The following is a 16466-nucleotide window of genomic DNA, read 5'->3' as shown; positions in this document are numbered from 1 at the left end:
CTTTTGAAGATATCTACTCAAAATGTCACAGCCTATACCACAATGGGCCTTATTCCAATGCCACTCTAGTCAACAGGGGTCTTTCCACGGTCTTCATGGGCTTTCAATCAGGCCCTGGATAAGCAAAAGCAGAATTCTGAGCTCATATAAAGAACCAAAATTAAGTGCACAGAGACTCAGTCTTTGATCCAAATGGATCAGACCAGTCTATAGTATCCCAAAGAAAATTTGCACCTAGTTCTCAGTGTAGCACATAGGTAGGTATACAGTCTGGAATGTTTGGAGGCATCTGAATAGTGGCATAAACAGCCTTATAAAATTATCTTACTTTCCAGAGGAGGTTTTGTGCTATTGAAAAGTGTCTTATTCACATTTTGCTCTACATGACTCCTAGATAAGGAACAGCAGGTTCACCACAATTTAAGAAGAAGTATCTTTTTTGAGCTTGGCTAAATACATATATATGAAAATCATATATGTGTAGGCACATGCGTACACTTTATCCTCTTGGTAGAATTCATGGATGGAATTGGTGATTACTTAGTGATTTTTGGTGCCTGGTTGTTTGGGAAACCATCTTGAGACACTTGAAAAGGGTCTAAATGTCAGACCCCAGGATCTCAGCAGCCAGACTTATAATTCACTTTCTGGAATATTGGCTAAAGTATTCCTTGAAATAATATCAGGCTATGGTTAGGGAAACACCAAAACCTTAATAAAATGATATTAATTGCTTAAAAATTAAGTATGTAAAATTGCTTGTCACTAATGAATAGCTATTGATTCAACTATGTTGTTTTTCCATCATTAGAACTCAAAAGTTCATAGGGCCAGGGCTAGTGTATTTAAGGCAATTATAGCTCTTTGTTAGCCGCACCTGCAGTTCATGGTTAAGATTTATCAAAAAAGCTGTATACATACAGCTTGCACTTGAGTGTTATTTGTACCTAGATTTATATGATTAAAAAGCCAAACTGTATGGCACTTGATAAGGCAGAACTGAGGCCCCAATTCAGCAAGGTACTTCCATATATGCTCATGTCCCAATTCAGCAAAGCAGTTAAACACCGACTTAGGAGCCATTATAAATAATGGCTGTTTCGCATGTACTTCTACTGACTAAGCACATTAAGCACACTGCAATGAAACACCCACAGGCCTGACTCTCGAAGCCTGGGTCAATTGGCTGGGGCTTGTGGTACTCAGGCTGCATGACAAAAAATAGCCATGGAGACACTGGGGCTTGGGTTAGAACCTGGGCTCGGAGGGCATAGCATAGCAGGCGGGCAGGCCTCAGTGTCCAACTCCAGCCCCAGCTGAACATTTACTCTGACATTTTATAGCCCCACATCTGGAGCCCTGGGGAGCCTGAGGCAGCTGACCCCAGCCCGCACCAGGACTGTGTTGTATTCATCCCAGGTCTATTTGCTTCAGTGGAGCTAAGCCAGAGAGGAAGATGTCAGGGCAGGACTATGGTTAAGGAGGTTGTGACACAGCTGGGCTGGGTGATATTTATGTATCTACCTTTGTCCCACTTTATCTTACTTCAAAGATGGGCCTGAGCCGTAAAATTCTGATGGGGATCTGGGTTCAGATTTAAAGACCCCATGACCCAAATTTTGGGGATACTCCAGCCTGAGATTTTGATTTAGAGCCATCTCCAATTTAAAGAAACTGACGGCGTAGCTCTGATAACTGTCAACTCCTTTAATGGAATCACCGATGCTGTTACTGGCCAGGTGTGCAATGCCAAGGAGTACAGGCAGCAGATATCCCCGTAAATGGATGTACGGGGCCCAGGGTAAAGCTGGGGCGCACTCTCTGGATGCAGACTCTTCTTTTGTCCTTCTAAAGTCCTGGTTAGGAGTACATAGGAGACCTACCTACACCACAACAGACACGTGTGCAAATTACTGGTGTACAACAAAAATCCTGCAGGTGTTTGGAGCACACTGGAGATCACAGACATATCTGGGAGTGTTAAACAATAAGGACATTTTGACAAATGGCTTTACGCAAGTATGAAAGAGTAATCAAATAAAAACTTAAACTGGTCTGAACTATGGCGCGTGTGCACCACTTCAGGGGGAGTGTCTAAACTAAATAGAATCCCACAGGACCCATGGAATTAGATGTCTTCATGTCTGTGGATAGCAAAGGGATTGTGATGGTGCGGCTGTCCTGCACTGGTATAGAAAAGGCTAAAAATAACCCTGGGAGAGGGCTGGCCTAGGAGACAATCAGGGGTAAGGCTTGTTACAGCCAATCGGAGCCCAGGAGAGCTGTATAAAAGATTATTACTGGAAGTGGGCCACTGAGGTAAAGCGGGGATAGAGGGCTTGGGGTTCCCTGAGAGGGGAGGACCGAGAGTGTGGGGAAGTGGGGCAGACAGTAGCCCGAGGACAGGGCTCTGCAGTCTGGGAGGTACCCAGGTCCTGAGAGTATGAACAGAGACAGCAGTTACCTCACACACTACAAGGACTGCTTCCTTTTCTTTGATGTTCATAATTATCTCAGGCAGGACACAACACGCCCACTCCTCACCCTCCTCTTTCAGTCCTGCGTATTTGATCTGTCACTTTTTAGTGCACTTTTTCTTTGGACCTCTCTGCTGTATAACTGGGTCTGGACTGGAAATTCTGTAGATCTGAAGAAGTGGGTCTGTCCCACGAAAGCTCATCACTGAATAAATCATTTTGTTAGTCTTTAAAGTGCTACAGGACTGCTGGTTTGTTTTGTTAGGTGGAAAACAGACTTAAACTGTTGCAAGCAGGGGAGACAGCAGCTTGAAGGAGGCGCTTCAAAGACTGAAATGAGCTGATTCCCTGAGCAACCAGCAGGAGGCGCCATGATGGTGAGTCATGCCCTGTTACAGGGAGCTTTCTAAGCCCATATATTTGTAAGACTGGCTCAGTTACGAAAAAGCATACTTCAGACCTGGGGCTCCATTCTGATCTCATAAACACTGGTACAAAGCCCTGATTTAAGAAAGCATCCCATTGCAGTTCATGGGATTTAGGGGTACACGTTGTATGCTTAAATGCTGTCCTGTAGAGATAGACGTAAGCACACACTTACGTGCTTTTCCACTGGAATCAATGGACTGGGAGCAATGCAAATAGGGTCTGAGTTCACAACCATGCCTATGGTAATGAGACAATCTTACGGAGAAGAAGCCCTTTTTGGAACACCTCACAATTACCCCTCTGAAACCACCCCGCCACTCATGCATCTGACGAAGCGGGTCTATGCCCACAAAAGCTCATGCTCCAAAATATCTGTTAGTCTATAAAGTGCCACAGGACTTCTTGTTGTTCTCAAAGCTACAGACTAACACGGCTACCTCTGATACTTGTCACAATTACCGTGACTGGGCACGGTGAATGTGATAGACAGAAAGGAGAAAGAGGGATAAATTTCTAAAATGTATAAAGGAAACATATCCCCTGAAAGAAAAATATCTGCAGACAGTAATGCCAAACAGTTGGTGTCATAGAAAGTTTCGGTGATAGATCCAACAGCAAAGTTAAGCGAGCCCCTTTGCACTGTCTATAAGCTGTATGTTGTACATTGTACACAGCGCCGAGTAAGACTTATAGAAATGGCAGAAACTCACTGCAGTGAAAGAGTTGAAGAGATAATACAGCGCCCAGGCAATGATGACAATGTAATAGATATTCAGCCAGAATGAGAGAACCACGGCAGCCAGACCCACTCCTAGGAGAGAAGACACAAAGCATGCTCAGCAGACGCCATCCAAAGTCTATGCAGTTGTATTGAGCTGATGGACACACGCCTCCTGTAATGGGGTGAGAACAGCAAGCTGGGAAGTGACTGCACAGAGGAAAGGCAAAGGGTTGGATGCCTAGGAAAAGTGCACTTTGCCCTCAAGTTCATCAGTCAGCCAGCAAACATTTGCACAGCTTGCACGGTGCCATGTTTCAGAGGCTGAACGATGGTGTCTTTCAATACGCTGCAGTGCTAACAGAACTGTATACGTGCAGGGTTCGATGTAAACCAGAGTGGGAACCAGCTGTGTCCCCACCTGTATGCTGAATTATCCTCTCTTAATAAAATAAATGTTTTGTATTTTTTCTAATTCAACGCTGGCCTCTAATACGTTGTTACTGAGAACACCACAACGGGGTTACACCCAACCAGCAGAGAGCCAAACCTGGGGCCTGAAAAAAAATCAGGCATAACAGGCTGCTGACAAAGGGGCGGGGGGGGGGGGGGGGTGAGGGGGTTTGTGTTTCACCAGCAGAACCACATTTACACTGCTTTTTTTTCTGCCCGCAGCAGCCTCTGCCAGCAAGCTAATATGCAAATGAGTGGCTATTTGTATTTTTGAGACCTCCCATTTGCACATTTCTGCCAGCAGTTAGGGACAGTGTCATAGCCCTGGTGTAGCATAAACAGGATTCTGCTGGTACAGAGCAGCATGGTGCCCCCCCCGCCCCCCCAACTAACTGCACATGAAATTAGCAGAGAAGTGTGTGGTAGCTCAGTTCAGTTTTGAACTCCCTCAAGGCACTGAACCTGAATGTTTTGTCGCTGCCAAAGGTCATTTAAACAGAGAACTGGCGGGTTATGTCCTAGACACCATGGTGAAGGAACCCTACAAATATCATAGATCAGATATAACAGTCTCCAAGGACTTGCCACCCATTCCCCAAGGTCTTACGGCCCTGTCCCTGCGGTTTTGCTTCCCGTTCCAGTATACGGTTTCAGCTCTGTAGCTAGATATATAGCATCAGCATCACTGACTTACAGTACAGTACCTTTGAACATGGGTGCTAATTTCCAGACCCCCAGTCCACCAACAGAGGTATACTGGCCAAGAGCCGTCTCCAGCAGGAACAGAGGAATCCCAGCAAACACCAGCGTCAGAAAGTAGGGAATCAAGAAGGCCCCTGGAAGAACAAATAGCCATTAGCAGCAGGTTCCGCAAGGTCTCCTCACCACAAGAGTTTTTGGGGAACTGGCCACCTCTCCTCAAGAAATGTAAAACTCAGCCCCCAGTTACTACACATATCCCCAGGCTCACAGTTCAGTCCCAATGCTTGCTCGGCTCCAGTTCTCAAGCTAAGCTGCCACCCTCCAGCTTTGGTCTTGCTGTGTGATGGTGGAGAAGGGTGTTCAGTATGGCCATTAAATTACTATTTGGACTGTATCTTTCTTTGTCACTTCTTCCTCATCACAACCTCATCACCTGCTGCCCCATCAGCCACGTGCCGCATTGACGTATCAGTCAGGATATTTATACCACACTCATCAACGTGGTATCTGAGCCAAAGACAAAGAAACAGAGACAGTAACATTCCCGGGTGATTTGTTTTCTCTCTTCCTCGCTAACCCAACAGCAGACAGGAGACTCTGGCATTAGCTAGTCATTACCTATTGTTTTATCTTTGTAGGAAATCTAGGGCAAATCACTTGTGTCTTGCCACTGGATTTGCAAGCAGTGAGATTTGAGGGCAGTTGAATTTCTTGTGGAAGGTGATTCTGAAGCCTTAGGATGGCTGTTGAGAAATCTCGGACTCCAGCTGGGGCAGTTCTAACACAGGCTGTAGAGAGGTCCCTTGCTCTTGGAATGGATGCTGTTGCAGAGGGAGAGAGCTGTGGAGCGAGGTATGGTGCCTCAGCTACCTCAGACTCAGTCCCCTGGGCGCTGACAATTTGCAAGATGACTTTGAACAAGTAATGTGTTTAATGAGGAGGAAGTGTCACGATGGGAACTCTGCAGTGACACACTCCCAGGGGCACTTAACAGGGGGCTGCATTCTGGACAAGCTGGGTTTTTTTTTAGACTTTGCATCTTCATTCTCAGGTACAGGGATTTGCTGTAATCAAGGCTGGCCCATCTCTGGCAGTATAGTGCTCCAGTAAAGCAATACTGATGGCCCTGCAGAGACATCAGTCAGATGGGTAACTAGCTGATGCCCTATAGGAGCTGGATAAACAGCTGAGCCCCACAGGGGAAGCTGACTTCAAACCCCACACATAAGCTGGCAGCAGGTGACAGGGAGACAGGGTCAGTGTGCTGTGGCCAAGTGACTTGACAGGCTTTCATATTCAACAATATAACCTGACCTGACCTCCAACTGTCACAGAAACGTGCCAGTCAGCATCCTTGGCAGCAAGCCAGCTAACGATGGACTCTTACAAGCCCGAAATCAGACTCAGACCCTCAAAAAACTTTGGGGAAGGTCAGGACCAACCTTCTGAAGCTATTCATATTTATCCATATTGTGGTGGGTCCTAGGCATGCACAAACCAGTGATCAGGGCTCCCCACAGGGTTTATATTCCTCTTTCTGTGGTGGGCTGGTCTAGACTAGCAGAAAGAAACACACCTTGAATTGGGAGAGGGCATTCAAATGCAAACCTAGCATTCTGGGAGGAAAACTGCATCCTGGGCTGAACTGATTTGGAGAAATGTAGGTAAAATTCAATGTGCTCATTTTTAGTTCTCAGGGAAAAAACCAGAGGGTTGGAACAGGAGTGGGACTCAGGATAGCTGAGTTCTGGTCCAGTGTGATTTGGGGCAAGTCAGTCTCCTGGGGATGAAAACAATCTTTCCTCACTGCCTCCCTTTGTCAGCCTTCTCTAGCTAGATTTAGCTTTTTGGAACAGGGATGGGTTTGTACTGCACCTGGCATAATGCAGACCAATCTTGTTTGGAGCCTCTCTTGGCTAGTGTGATACAAACAAATACTAATACTCAGCACTTTTTTGTGCTGGTTCTTGATGGTCCTCAGTACCAGCACTTCAGCAGTCCCGGCCATGGGACTGGTTGAGGCGGGGAGCCAGCTGTGTACCAGCACCTCTTGTTTCACAAAAAATACACTGCTAATCATTAATGTGACCACCACTGCTGCCATTGCCAGTGAGTGCAGGGTGTGTGTTGGGGGGGTTGGTTACAAGGAAGGAGCCTGCCATGGGCACCAAGATCCCCCCACTAATCCCTGAGCCACCAGAGGCTCTGGCTTCTTGACCCATGGTGCCTGGGAGGAACCCATGCCCCCTTGTGCCTGCCCACCCCATGCATCATCCCTGCACCTGACTTGCATAGGCTGTGACATTTTTCACAGCCCTGAATGAAGGAGCTAGGTCCACGTAAGCTTTAGGTGTAGACCAGGCCTAATTTAGATGCTGTAAAATCCTCTTGACATTGGAGAGATTGTCTAAGGCACAGGTGTGGGCACGTTACTCATGAAGGGTGTAATTCCACTCCATGCAGAGAGCTATCTCAGGCCAATGCATCTCTGACAGGAAAGCCCCAGGTACCATGTGGGATATCGGCCTTGGTCTGGCCCATTGCACCCGGGCTGAATCTCACCCTCAACGTGTCCCTTATTACAATACTGAATAAATCAAATGGGGATTGGTCGAATACGAGAGCAGTAAATGAAACGACAGTATTGTATTCTGTTCCATTTGCCTGTGCGTAATGGAAGCAGCCCACATGACTTTGCTGTAACAGTGAACATGTTGATATATAATTGGAGTTCTACCCACTGTCTGCTCAGCAGTGAAAGCAGCTCAGCCTAGGCAGGGGAGGCATTGCTTAGCCGGGGCTGAGTCAGATGCTGTCTGATCCACCCTCTCTGCTTTAAACTAGTTCTGAGCAGTGCTCAGCGTGTCCTTTTGCTTGCTTATTGTCAGACGTCAGCAGCCTCCATTCTTGCAGGCTGCAGAAACCGTTGCCTGTTGGCAAGCGGACTAGAAGGGGACCAGGAGAGTGACTGATGTAGACTGCAAAGAACAGCTTGCGTGGACCAGCAGCATGGGGCCTTGCAATTACGCAGGCACAGCGCACGACTTTCGGTTTCCTGACAGCAACATTTCTTATGGCAAATGGCAAATTTATTAGGCTCATCCAGCATCTTCTGAACATCCTGACGGGTCGCTCCATGCCCCTGCCCCGGCTGTGTTAAAGGTGATACTGTGCTGGATTTGTAACACCAACAACAGCACTTTGCTCGTCTCTCCCAGGGGCTCAGCATGGTTTCCAGAGAGGAATTATTTTAGCTTTATCACCCCCTGATGTATATATCATTCACTTCAATTAATATATGAGGAAATAGCTGTGCGGGGATGCCACGACTTATCTGAGATCACGTACCCACAGTGTGGCAGAGCCAGCAATAAAAACCACCTCTCCCGTCTCTCAGTGCTTCACCAAAACCTGCTGTTCTTTATGGAAATGACATAAGAAAACAGGAACAATCATGTGAAAAGGACAGACAGCTGGGCCACCTTGCCCGGTCTCCTGTCTCCTACAGCAGTCACTGCCTGCTACTTCAGAAGAAGCTGTAAAACCCCCATAGCACAACTAATGGTGGTCAGTTAGGCATCAGGAAGCACCTCCTAAGAGTAGCTGAGCACTGGGAATAAGGTTCTAAGTGTCATACCCAGAGGCACTGAGACCTCATCTGGGGTGAGTGAAGTCTCTGCTCGACAGCCTCAGCTGAGAGCCAGCTGGCCTTTAGCTCATGTGGTACAGTGCAGGGCTTTAGACCCTATGCTTGCAGGTTCTATCCCTAGGGCCAGCAACCTGGGTCTGTCAGTATTACATGAAGAAGTCCGTGGAATCCCTGTCAGAGGAATTTGCGAGGAGCAGGTTAGACACGTCTGTCAGGAATGGTTCAGGTTTACTCGATCCTGCCTCCATGCTGGGGTTAAACTAGATGACCTCTCAATGTCCCTTCCAGCCCCTCCAAGTCTGTGATTCTATAAACTGCTGCAATGCCATTTCATGGGCAGTGTTTTGTCTAGTGCTTAGTGGAGAGGGCACGGACTCAGGACACCTGTGATCAGCTGCTGCACAGGTCTCTTTTCCCACAGAGCAACCTAGATGAATCAAACAAAGGCAACATCAGTTATGGGGCACCAGCACAGTAAGGAAGGGGTGGGAGAGACAGCTCGTGAGAAAGACAAGTGTCTCAGAGAGGAAGTGAGTTTTTAGGAGGGACTTAAAGGAGTGGGAAAAGAAGACTGGTGGCCAAGGGAGAGGAAAGCTTCTTCAGGTATACAGGGTGGTGTGATGGGAGTAGGGAAATCAAGACTGAGAGAAGAAAATGGACTGGGGCAAGGGAAGAGAATGGGGTAGGAAGTAGGAGGAAGGGAGAAGCCAGTGACATCTGGAGCTGAGATTGTTTTTAGTGTTGGCACTGAGGATAAGGAGTTTGACCTGGATGTGGAGAAGGAGTGTCACCATACAGGAAAGCCTAAAGTCTTTGCTTGCAGTCAGATTAAAACAGCAGCAGTTGAAAAGCAGAAAGACACATACTCACAGGTCATCTAAATTACATTAAAACACAGGTTGAACCTCTCTAATCTGGAATTCTCTCATCTGGCAACATGCATGATCCAGCATGATTTTAGCTAGCTGGACGACCACTTACCATGGGTGTGGCTGAGTTTCTTGTGGTTCCACAAAGTTTGTTTACAGCCACCAGGCCTGGCTCTCCATGTTCTGTGCTGTTATTTAGCTGTAATTTACCCCTAAGTGTCTTCTAGGAGCCCAGTGAGCAGGGGGAGTTGGTAACGTGCTAGACAATATGCCGTTCTGTAGTCCAACAAATTCTCTCATTTGGTACCAGTCAGGTCCCGAGGGAGATGGATGAGAGGTTCAAACTGTAGTGTAACACTAGGCTGTTAAGAAGGAGGCTCTGTCCTACGGGCACATAATCTCACCAAGTAAAGAAACAGATCTCAAGATGGTTAAAGAAAACAGTTTGATCCGTTTTATCTGGTGAGAAATTTCTTATCAGTAGTTGGGGTTGTGAAATCCTCATTCCTTTCTTGTTCTATTATTATGGTCCTCACTTTCCTATTGTTTGTCTCTGTCTGATTTTAATTGCTTATGTCTGACATATAATTAATTTTTATAGATATAAACAGTGTTTTTTTGTAAAAAAAAAAAAAAAAGAGGAGCCAGTATGCAGCCGGTTCCCTGCCCCCACCTCTGCCCCACCAGGGTTCCCAGGGATGGAGCAGCCTGAGGTGCTGGAGCTGCTGGTGGAGCTCTGCACCCCAGCTGGTTCCCAGCTCCAGGGCTGCTGGGGTTCCCCTGGCCCCAGCCAGGTCCCTGGGGCTGGAGCTGCCAGCAGAGTTCTGTGCCCCCGCCCGCTTAGGCAGGTTCCCCACCACCCCCCTGCCACACAGCCAAGGATCCCAGCGGGGGCTGCTGAGGTGCCAGTATGGCACACCAGCCCGTACCGACACGAAAAAGCACTGGGTAGCAAAGAATTAAGGTGGTGGGGTCTGATTGGTTAGATAATTCTATTACTGTACAGTAGGAGTGGGTAGCAGAATAAATCAGTGAAGGTATATATAGCTAAGCAGGACTCAAGTGTCACTGTATAAACTGGGGTGCAAAAGGAAGTTCTTCAGGAACCAACTCCATGACATAGCTACAAAATCAGAGCTGCCAGACCCGACCCCTGCTGTGCCAGTGGCACCGTGCAGAAGTGGGAGTCCCCCCACGCCGCCGCTGGACCTGATCCTGACGGGCCATCAAGGACAGTTCATCTGTCTTATTGGGAGTGGTGAGCATTGTATGCTTTGCGTGTGAATTCTGGTTTTGGTGATTGTTAATAAATAGGGATCAAGTAGGATATTACTGTGTAAGGGGTGTCCAGGGAGGGGTAGCACCTCTGGTGTGGGGACTTGTTGTGTCTCTTCGGTGCAGTTCATGCACCTTTGGTCCCCACCTGGCACCCAGCTCTCACCTGTGGCTCCAAGAAGCTGTAGCATGCAGTGGCCACACCCTGATAAATGGCTTCGACAGGAGGGCTAAACCAGGTGAGGGTAAGCGGCAGGTCTGAAACCTGTGGTAAGATAGGGAATTGCCTGTCCCAGCATGCAAAGTCGGCCCTGGCAGACTGGGTGGATGAGATCAACAGCAAGATCCAACGACCAGGAAGGTGGTTCTGCAATGCTCTGTGGAGAGCAAAGGGCATGACAAGGCACCAAAGACGGCATGGCCATCCACTGCAGCCTAGGAAGTCCCAGCCGTGATGACTTTTCGTACCACTGGAACCAGGCTTCTGAGGTCAAGAGAGTTGAACTGCCCCTGTGCAACGGCTTTTCCACTTTAAACACTCTCCCGCATAGGTTCTTTGCACATTCTCATCACTTCTGTCTACCTCAAAGTCCTGCGGTGATGGTGGAGGGGCGAAGCGACAGGTGGAGGTGACCTGGGAGTCGTAGCTCCAAACCTGCACGTAGGCGGCCTGTGGACATTGGTCACTTGACTCTGACCCCGGGGATGACAGAGGAGTTCGGCAGCATCCCAGGCGACCGAGCAGGCCTTTTTAGGAACAGCATTGCTCACCCTCAAAATGAGGCAGGGGACTAGAAAATGTGTCCCAAAAATTGCTTGTCCCAACCAAAATGGCCAGCATGCCGCAGCTGGCAGTTTTACCCTCACAGCAGTCGAAAAACAGTGAAAAGAAAGATGATATTTGCTGCATGGAATGTTCGCACCCTCTTGGACAGGGAGAATGCTATGAGGCCTGAGAGAAGAATGGCCTTCGTAGCAAGAGAACTGGCACATTATAACACCGACATAGCCACCCTGAGTGAGACCAGGCTGGCAGAGGAAGGATCCATCTGTGAACCAAAAGGAGGTTACACCTTCTTCTGGAAAGGCAGGCCAGAAAACAAAGACAGACTCCACAGAGTCGGACTTGCCATCAAGACATCACTTCTGCACCAGCTTCCTGACCTACCAACTTGCATCAGTGAGCATCTAATCAAGCTCCGCTTCCCCCTCAACACCTCTCGCCATGTTACAGTCATCAGTGCTTGCGCCCCCACACTGATTAGCAGTGACAAAGCAAAAGAAAGTTTCTATGAGGACCTTGACCATCTTGTGAAAGTGTGATGGGGTTCAGGGGTCCCTCTGCACTGCACCCCGTCCGCTGGCAGGAGTGACTCTCACTCAGCAGGTACAGCAGGAGGTTTATTAGGCAACAGATGCCCAGTTTCTCATGGAAGCGACAGTACAGCAGTCAGAGACAGTCCTTTCAACCCATCCTGGGGAGAGGACCCCGAGGGGTGCCCCTCTGGGGTGTAGCTTTCACCCTTCTCAGGCTGGCTGCCTTCCAGCTCCTCTTTCCCTAGCCTCTAACTGCCACCCCCTGATTCAAAAACCCAGCTTGGCTCCTCCCTCCTCTTTGTTCAGGGCAGAGGTGTTACCTGCCAGTTGTAGCCCCAGGGTCATCCTTGCCTCTCACATCCAGCCTGACTCACACATGCACTCCCCCCACTCCATCACAGAAAGCAATTCCTCCTAGTGACAAGCTTCTCCTGTTGGGTGACTTCAACGCCAGGATCGGCAAGGACTGTAGGGCCTGGAAAGGGGTGCCGGGGCATCATGATGTTGGTAACATGAATGCCAATGGCCACCTTCGGCTGAGCTTGTGTGCAGAAAACAACCTGACGATTACCAACATTCTCTTCAGGCAAGCCGATAAATACAAGACCACATGGATTCACCTGAGATCAAAACAGTGGCACCCGATTAACTATGTCATCAGCCACAGGCAGGACATTCAAGATGTTAAGATCACCAGGGCCATGAGGGGAGCTGAGTGCTGGACTGATCATAGACTCATCAGATCAGTCCTTATAGTGCACATCACACCACTGCACCGCAAGATGCTCAAGGTTGTCAGACCCTCCTTCAACATCGGGAAGCTGCAACATACTGGTCACCATGAGAAATTTGCAGCCTGCCTTAACGAAGTGCTGACGTCCCATAGACCTCTGACTGGAGACCCAACACAAAAGCAGGACCAGATCAAAACCCTGGTGATGGAGTCACCCAAGTCAACACTAGGACTGAAAAAGAGAGTTCACCAAGACTGGTTTGATGAAAATGACGAGGCCATCATGAAGATCTTAGAGGAAAAACAGAACGCATTTCTGCTATGGCAAAATGATCAGTCCTCAATCTCCAAATGTGATTGTTTCAAACACCTTCAGAGCCAGGCGCAAACAGCACTTTGCAAAATGCAAGATGAGTAGTGGGAGAGTAAAGCTGATGAAGTCCAATACTACGCTGACACCAAGACTCCAGTGCTCCAGTGTTCTTCAGTGCTATCAAAGCTATATATGGATTTTCAAAGTCCTCAGTCACGCAGTTAGGGACCTGGCCCATGGAGTCTACATAAAATACAGACTTGATGGGTCACTTTTTGACCTTCATCGTCTGAATGCTAAAACCAAGACGCTTGAGAGGCTCATCCTTGAAGCTCTTTTGGCTGATGACTGTGCACTTATGGCACACAAGGAATCTGATCTCCAGCTCATCGTCAACAAGTTTGCTGATGCCACTCGCCTCTTTGGTTTGATCATCAACCCAAGAAAGACCAAGGTGCTGTGTCAACCCGCTCCAGCATCTGTTGCTCTCCCTGCTTCAATCTTTATTGAAGGAACAGAGTTAAAATCAGTAGAGGAGTTCAAGTACCTTGGCGGTGTGATAGCCAGTGATGGCTCCCTTGACAAAGAAATCAATGCCAGAATCTGTCAGACCAGCTGGGCACTAGGACATCTGAGAGCGTGAGTGTTGAATCAGCACAATATTCGACAGTCCACTAAACTGAAAGTGTACAAGGCTGTAGTCCTGACCAGTCTCCTGTATGGCTGTGAAACCTGGACCTTGTACAGAAAACATATAAAACTGCTGGAGCGCTTCCACACACGCAGCCTGAGGTCAGTACTGCACATTCGATGGCAGGACAGAGTTACGAACCTGGAAGTCCTGGACAAAGCAGAAACCACGAGCATTGAAGCCATGATTCTGAAAGCCCAGCTTTGCCGGACAGGGCATGTCACGCAAATGGAGTCAAGAATCCCTGAGCAACTCCTCTACAGTGAACGCTCCCAGGGCAAAAGGAATCAAGGTAGGCCTTGCAAGAGGTATAAAGACTGTGAGGAAGCCAACATTGCTCATGCTGGTTTAAAACCAGATCAGCTAGAACAGCATGCAAAAGACCAAACAGGCTGGCGTACTCTCGTACGACACGCGTATGACAACTTTGAAGAGCAGCAACACGTATGCCTCACTGATGCTTGTGAGAGGAAGAAACAACAGCAGCAGCTGCACCAACAGAGCCAGGACAATTCCTTTGCTTCCACTGTGAACGCCCATGCCGTTCAAAGCTTGGACTCCTCAGCCACATGCGAGTCCACAACCAACGAGCTCGTGCAAGCTCAAGACGTCATCGTCGGACACTGTGTTAGGCTCTTTCCCTGGTAAAACACCCTGCAACTCCACATATTGAAAGCCCTATGGATGCATTACACCCAAGCCCTAGGAATGGGTAAGAGTGGATGCCCCTAGAGTGACAGAGTGACAAAGAATTTTGTGTGGCAATGGGACAGGAAGCCAATGAGATAGTTGGAGAAGGTGAGTGGCAAATATGAAGAAGTGAGACAAAGTGACTTTAGCAGCAGAACTTTGAAAAATGGTGGGGAGGAAGGCGAAGACTACAGAAACCAAAGCCATCCAGCTAGTTCTATGATCGCCTGCACCGAAAGGCTCCTCAGTTGGACTTAATCCTTGGGAGTGAGGGCTGTACAAATATCCCATTTGCAGAGGCGCAGGCAAGGCATGGGGTAGATTACTTGATTTTCAAAGTCACAGGACACAGTGCCTAAGCAGGGAACTGAAACAAGGTCTCTTGATTTCTAGTCCGGTGCCCTACTTCTGTCAGACCAAGATGCCCCAGGTGAGGCCAAAGAATGTGGCCAAGAGGACAGTGAGGAAAAGGTAGCTTTTGCGGGGAATCAAAGAGTAAGAAGTGATAGGACATAACAAGACATTGGGAACATGCAGACAGGGACTCTATTTCGAGCTATGCCAAAGAATTCTTGAGGGACCACAGTTAAGTCACTAAACCTCTCTGCATATCAGCTTCTTCACCTGTGAAATGGGGATGACACTAACTTGTCTCACAACTGTGTTGTGAGGCTTAACCCATTCAAACTTCTATGATCCATCTGTGAGTGAAATAAATTGCCATATGGAAATGCAAAGTATTACAGGTTGGACCTCTTTCATCAGACACCCTTGGGACCAGTCCAGTGTCAGACAAGAGAATTTGCCAGGCCATGGAAAGTCAGTATTGTCTAGCACATTACTAACACTCCCACTGCTTACTGGGCTTTTAGAAGACATTTAGGGGTAAATTACAGCTAACTAATAGCACAGAACACTGAGAGCCAGGCCTGGTGGCTGTAAGCAAACATCCTGGGACCATGAGAAGCTTGGCCACACCCGTGGTAAGTGATCATCCGGCTAATTAAAATCATGCTGGATGTCACTGGATGAGAGAGTTCCAGATTAGAGAGGTTCAACGTGTACTATGATTTCTTCCTGATACCTCTGGCAATTGTCTTGTGCTGCCAGTTTAGCTGATGTGATAGACTGTGGATACACTGAGAGCAGGACTGGGGGGAAAAGAATCAGCCGGCGTGCAGACAAATTTCAAAGCACTGGCTGCCCCTTTGGGTGGAGGCTGGTATAAAGGAAATACACACGTTTAGCTTTCTACTCTCACCTCCTCCATTCTTGCCACAGAGATACGGGAACCTCCAGACATTGCCCAACCCGATGGCGTAGCCCACGCAGGACAGCAGGAAGTCAAACTTGCCCTTCCAAGAACCTCTGTCTGGGAGTTCCTTCTTCTTCTTGGGGCTCTCATCGCCTTGGGCCAGAGGCTCTGACTCCCCGATGGCTGCCTGCTTCACCTCAGAGGGCGAATTCAGCTCCACAGAAGTATTGTCAGTCTTCCCCATTGCTGCTCACATTTACCACATGGGTCGGAGGGTCAGGAATGACACTGGCAGCCCCAGCTGATTTCAGGTTATACAGGACCGTTGAGCTGGCCAAAGCCGCTGCTGGTACCTCTGAGGAGAAAATAGAGGGAGAAGTTGCTCTTTGCCTGAAACGGTGGGATAGGGACATAAGATGATTAGCCTCATCCCTCCTCCTGACCGCTCTCTGACTGACTCACTGCATAGTCTTCAGCAAGTCATGTAAACCTCTCTACACCAGTTCCACATGTGTAAGTTGGAGGCCGCCGCACAGATGTACTGTGAGGTGTAGCATGTGTAAAGCACTCTGAGGATGCCAAGTGTTAAGTAAAGGCTCCACATGACTGCTATGAATAGGATAAGGGATGCTGACAGCATGCCCTGACTGACTCCTCCTCCTATCTCACAGGCTTCCCTGCGCTATCAGTGCTTTCCAAAACAAGAAAGATCCTGGGACCAGCGTGCCTGCAGAGATTAGAAGAGAGTCCAGTTAATGATTTACCAGTGGTGACACAGTCATGGCTCCTGAGGGAAAACATCCACCCAAGAGCCCTGAGCTGACACTCCTACTAATGGAGCAGCACTGCTGGTGGCACGTGTGCCTGATGGTGTCACACCCACATCCTTCAGCAG

General features: G+C 48.3%; 1 protein-coding gene across 1 annotated transcript in view; it reads right to left on the bottom strand.

Annotated features, from left to right (window-relative positions):
• LOC142016607 (sodium- and chloride-dependent GABA transporter 1-like) overlaps positions 1 to 15815 on the bottom strand; it is a 46345-nt gene extending 30530 nt beyond the window's left edge. Inside the window, exons 1-3 of the mRNA XM_075000653.1 lie at positions 15578 to 15815; positions 4782 to 4913; positions 3617 to 3717 (exon numbers count right to left, since the gene is read on the bottom strand). Coding sequence (XP_074856754.1) covers positions 3617 to 3717; positions 4782 to 4913; positions 15578 to 15815 — 471 coding nt within the window. The remainder of the gene's footprint in view (positions 1 to 3616; positions 3718 to 4781; positions 4914 to 15577) is intronic.
• Positions 15816 to 16466: the final 651 nt, after the last annotated feature.

Source organism: Carettochelys insculpta, chromosome 1 (assembly GCF_033958435.1).
Source record: "Carettochelys insculpta isolate YL-2023 chromosome 1, ASM3395843v1, whole genome shotgun sequence".
NCBI classification, from domain to species: Eukaryota; Metazoa; Chordata; order Testudines; family Carettochelyidae; genus Carettochelys; species Carettochelys insculpta.
The sequence above is the reverse complement of the archived record's forward strand: the minus strand, read 5'-3'. Positions and strand labels throughout refer to the sequence as shown.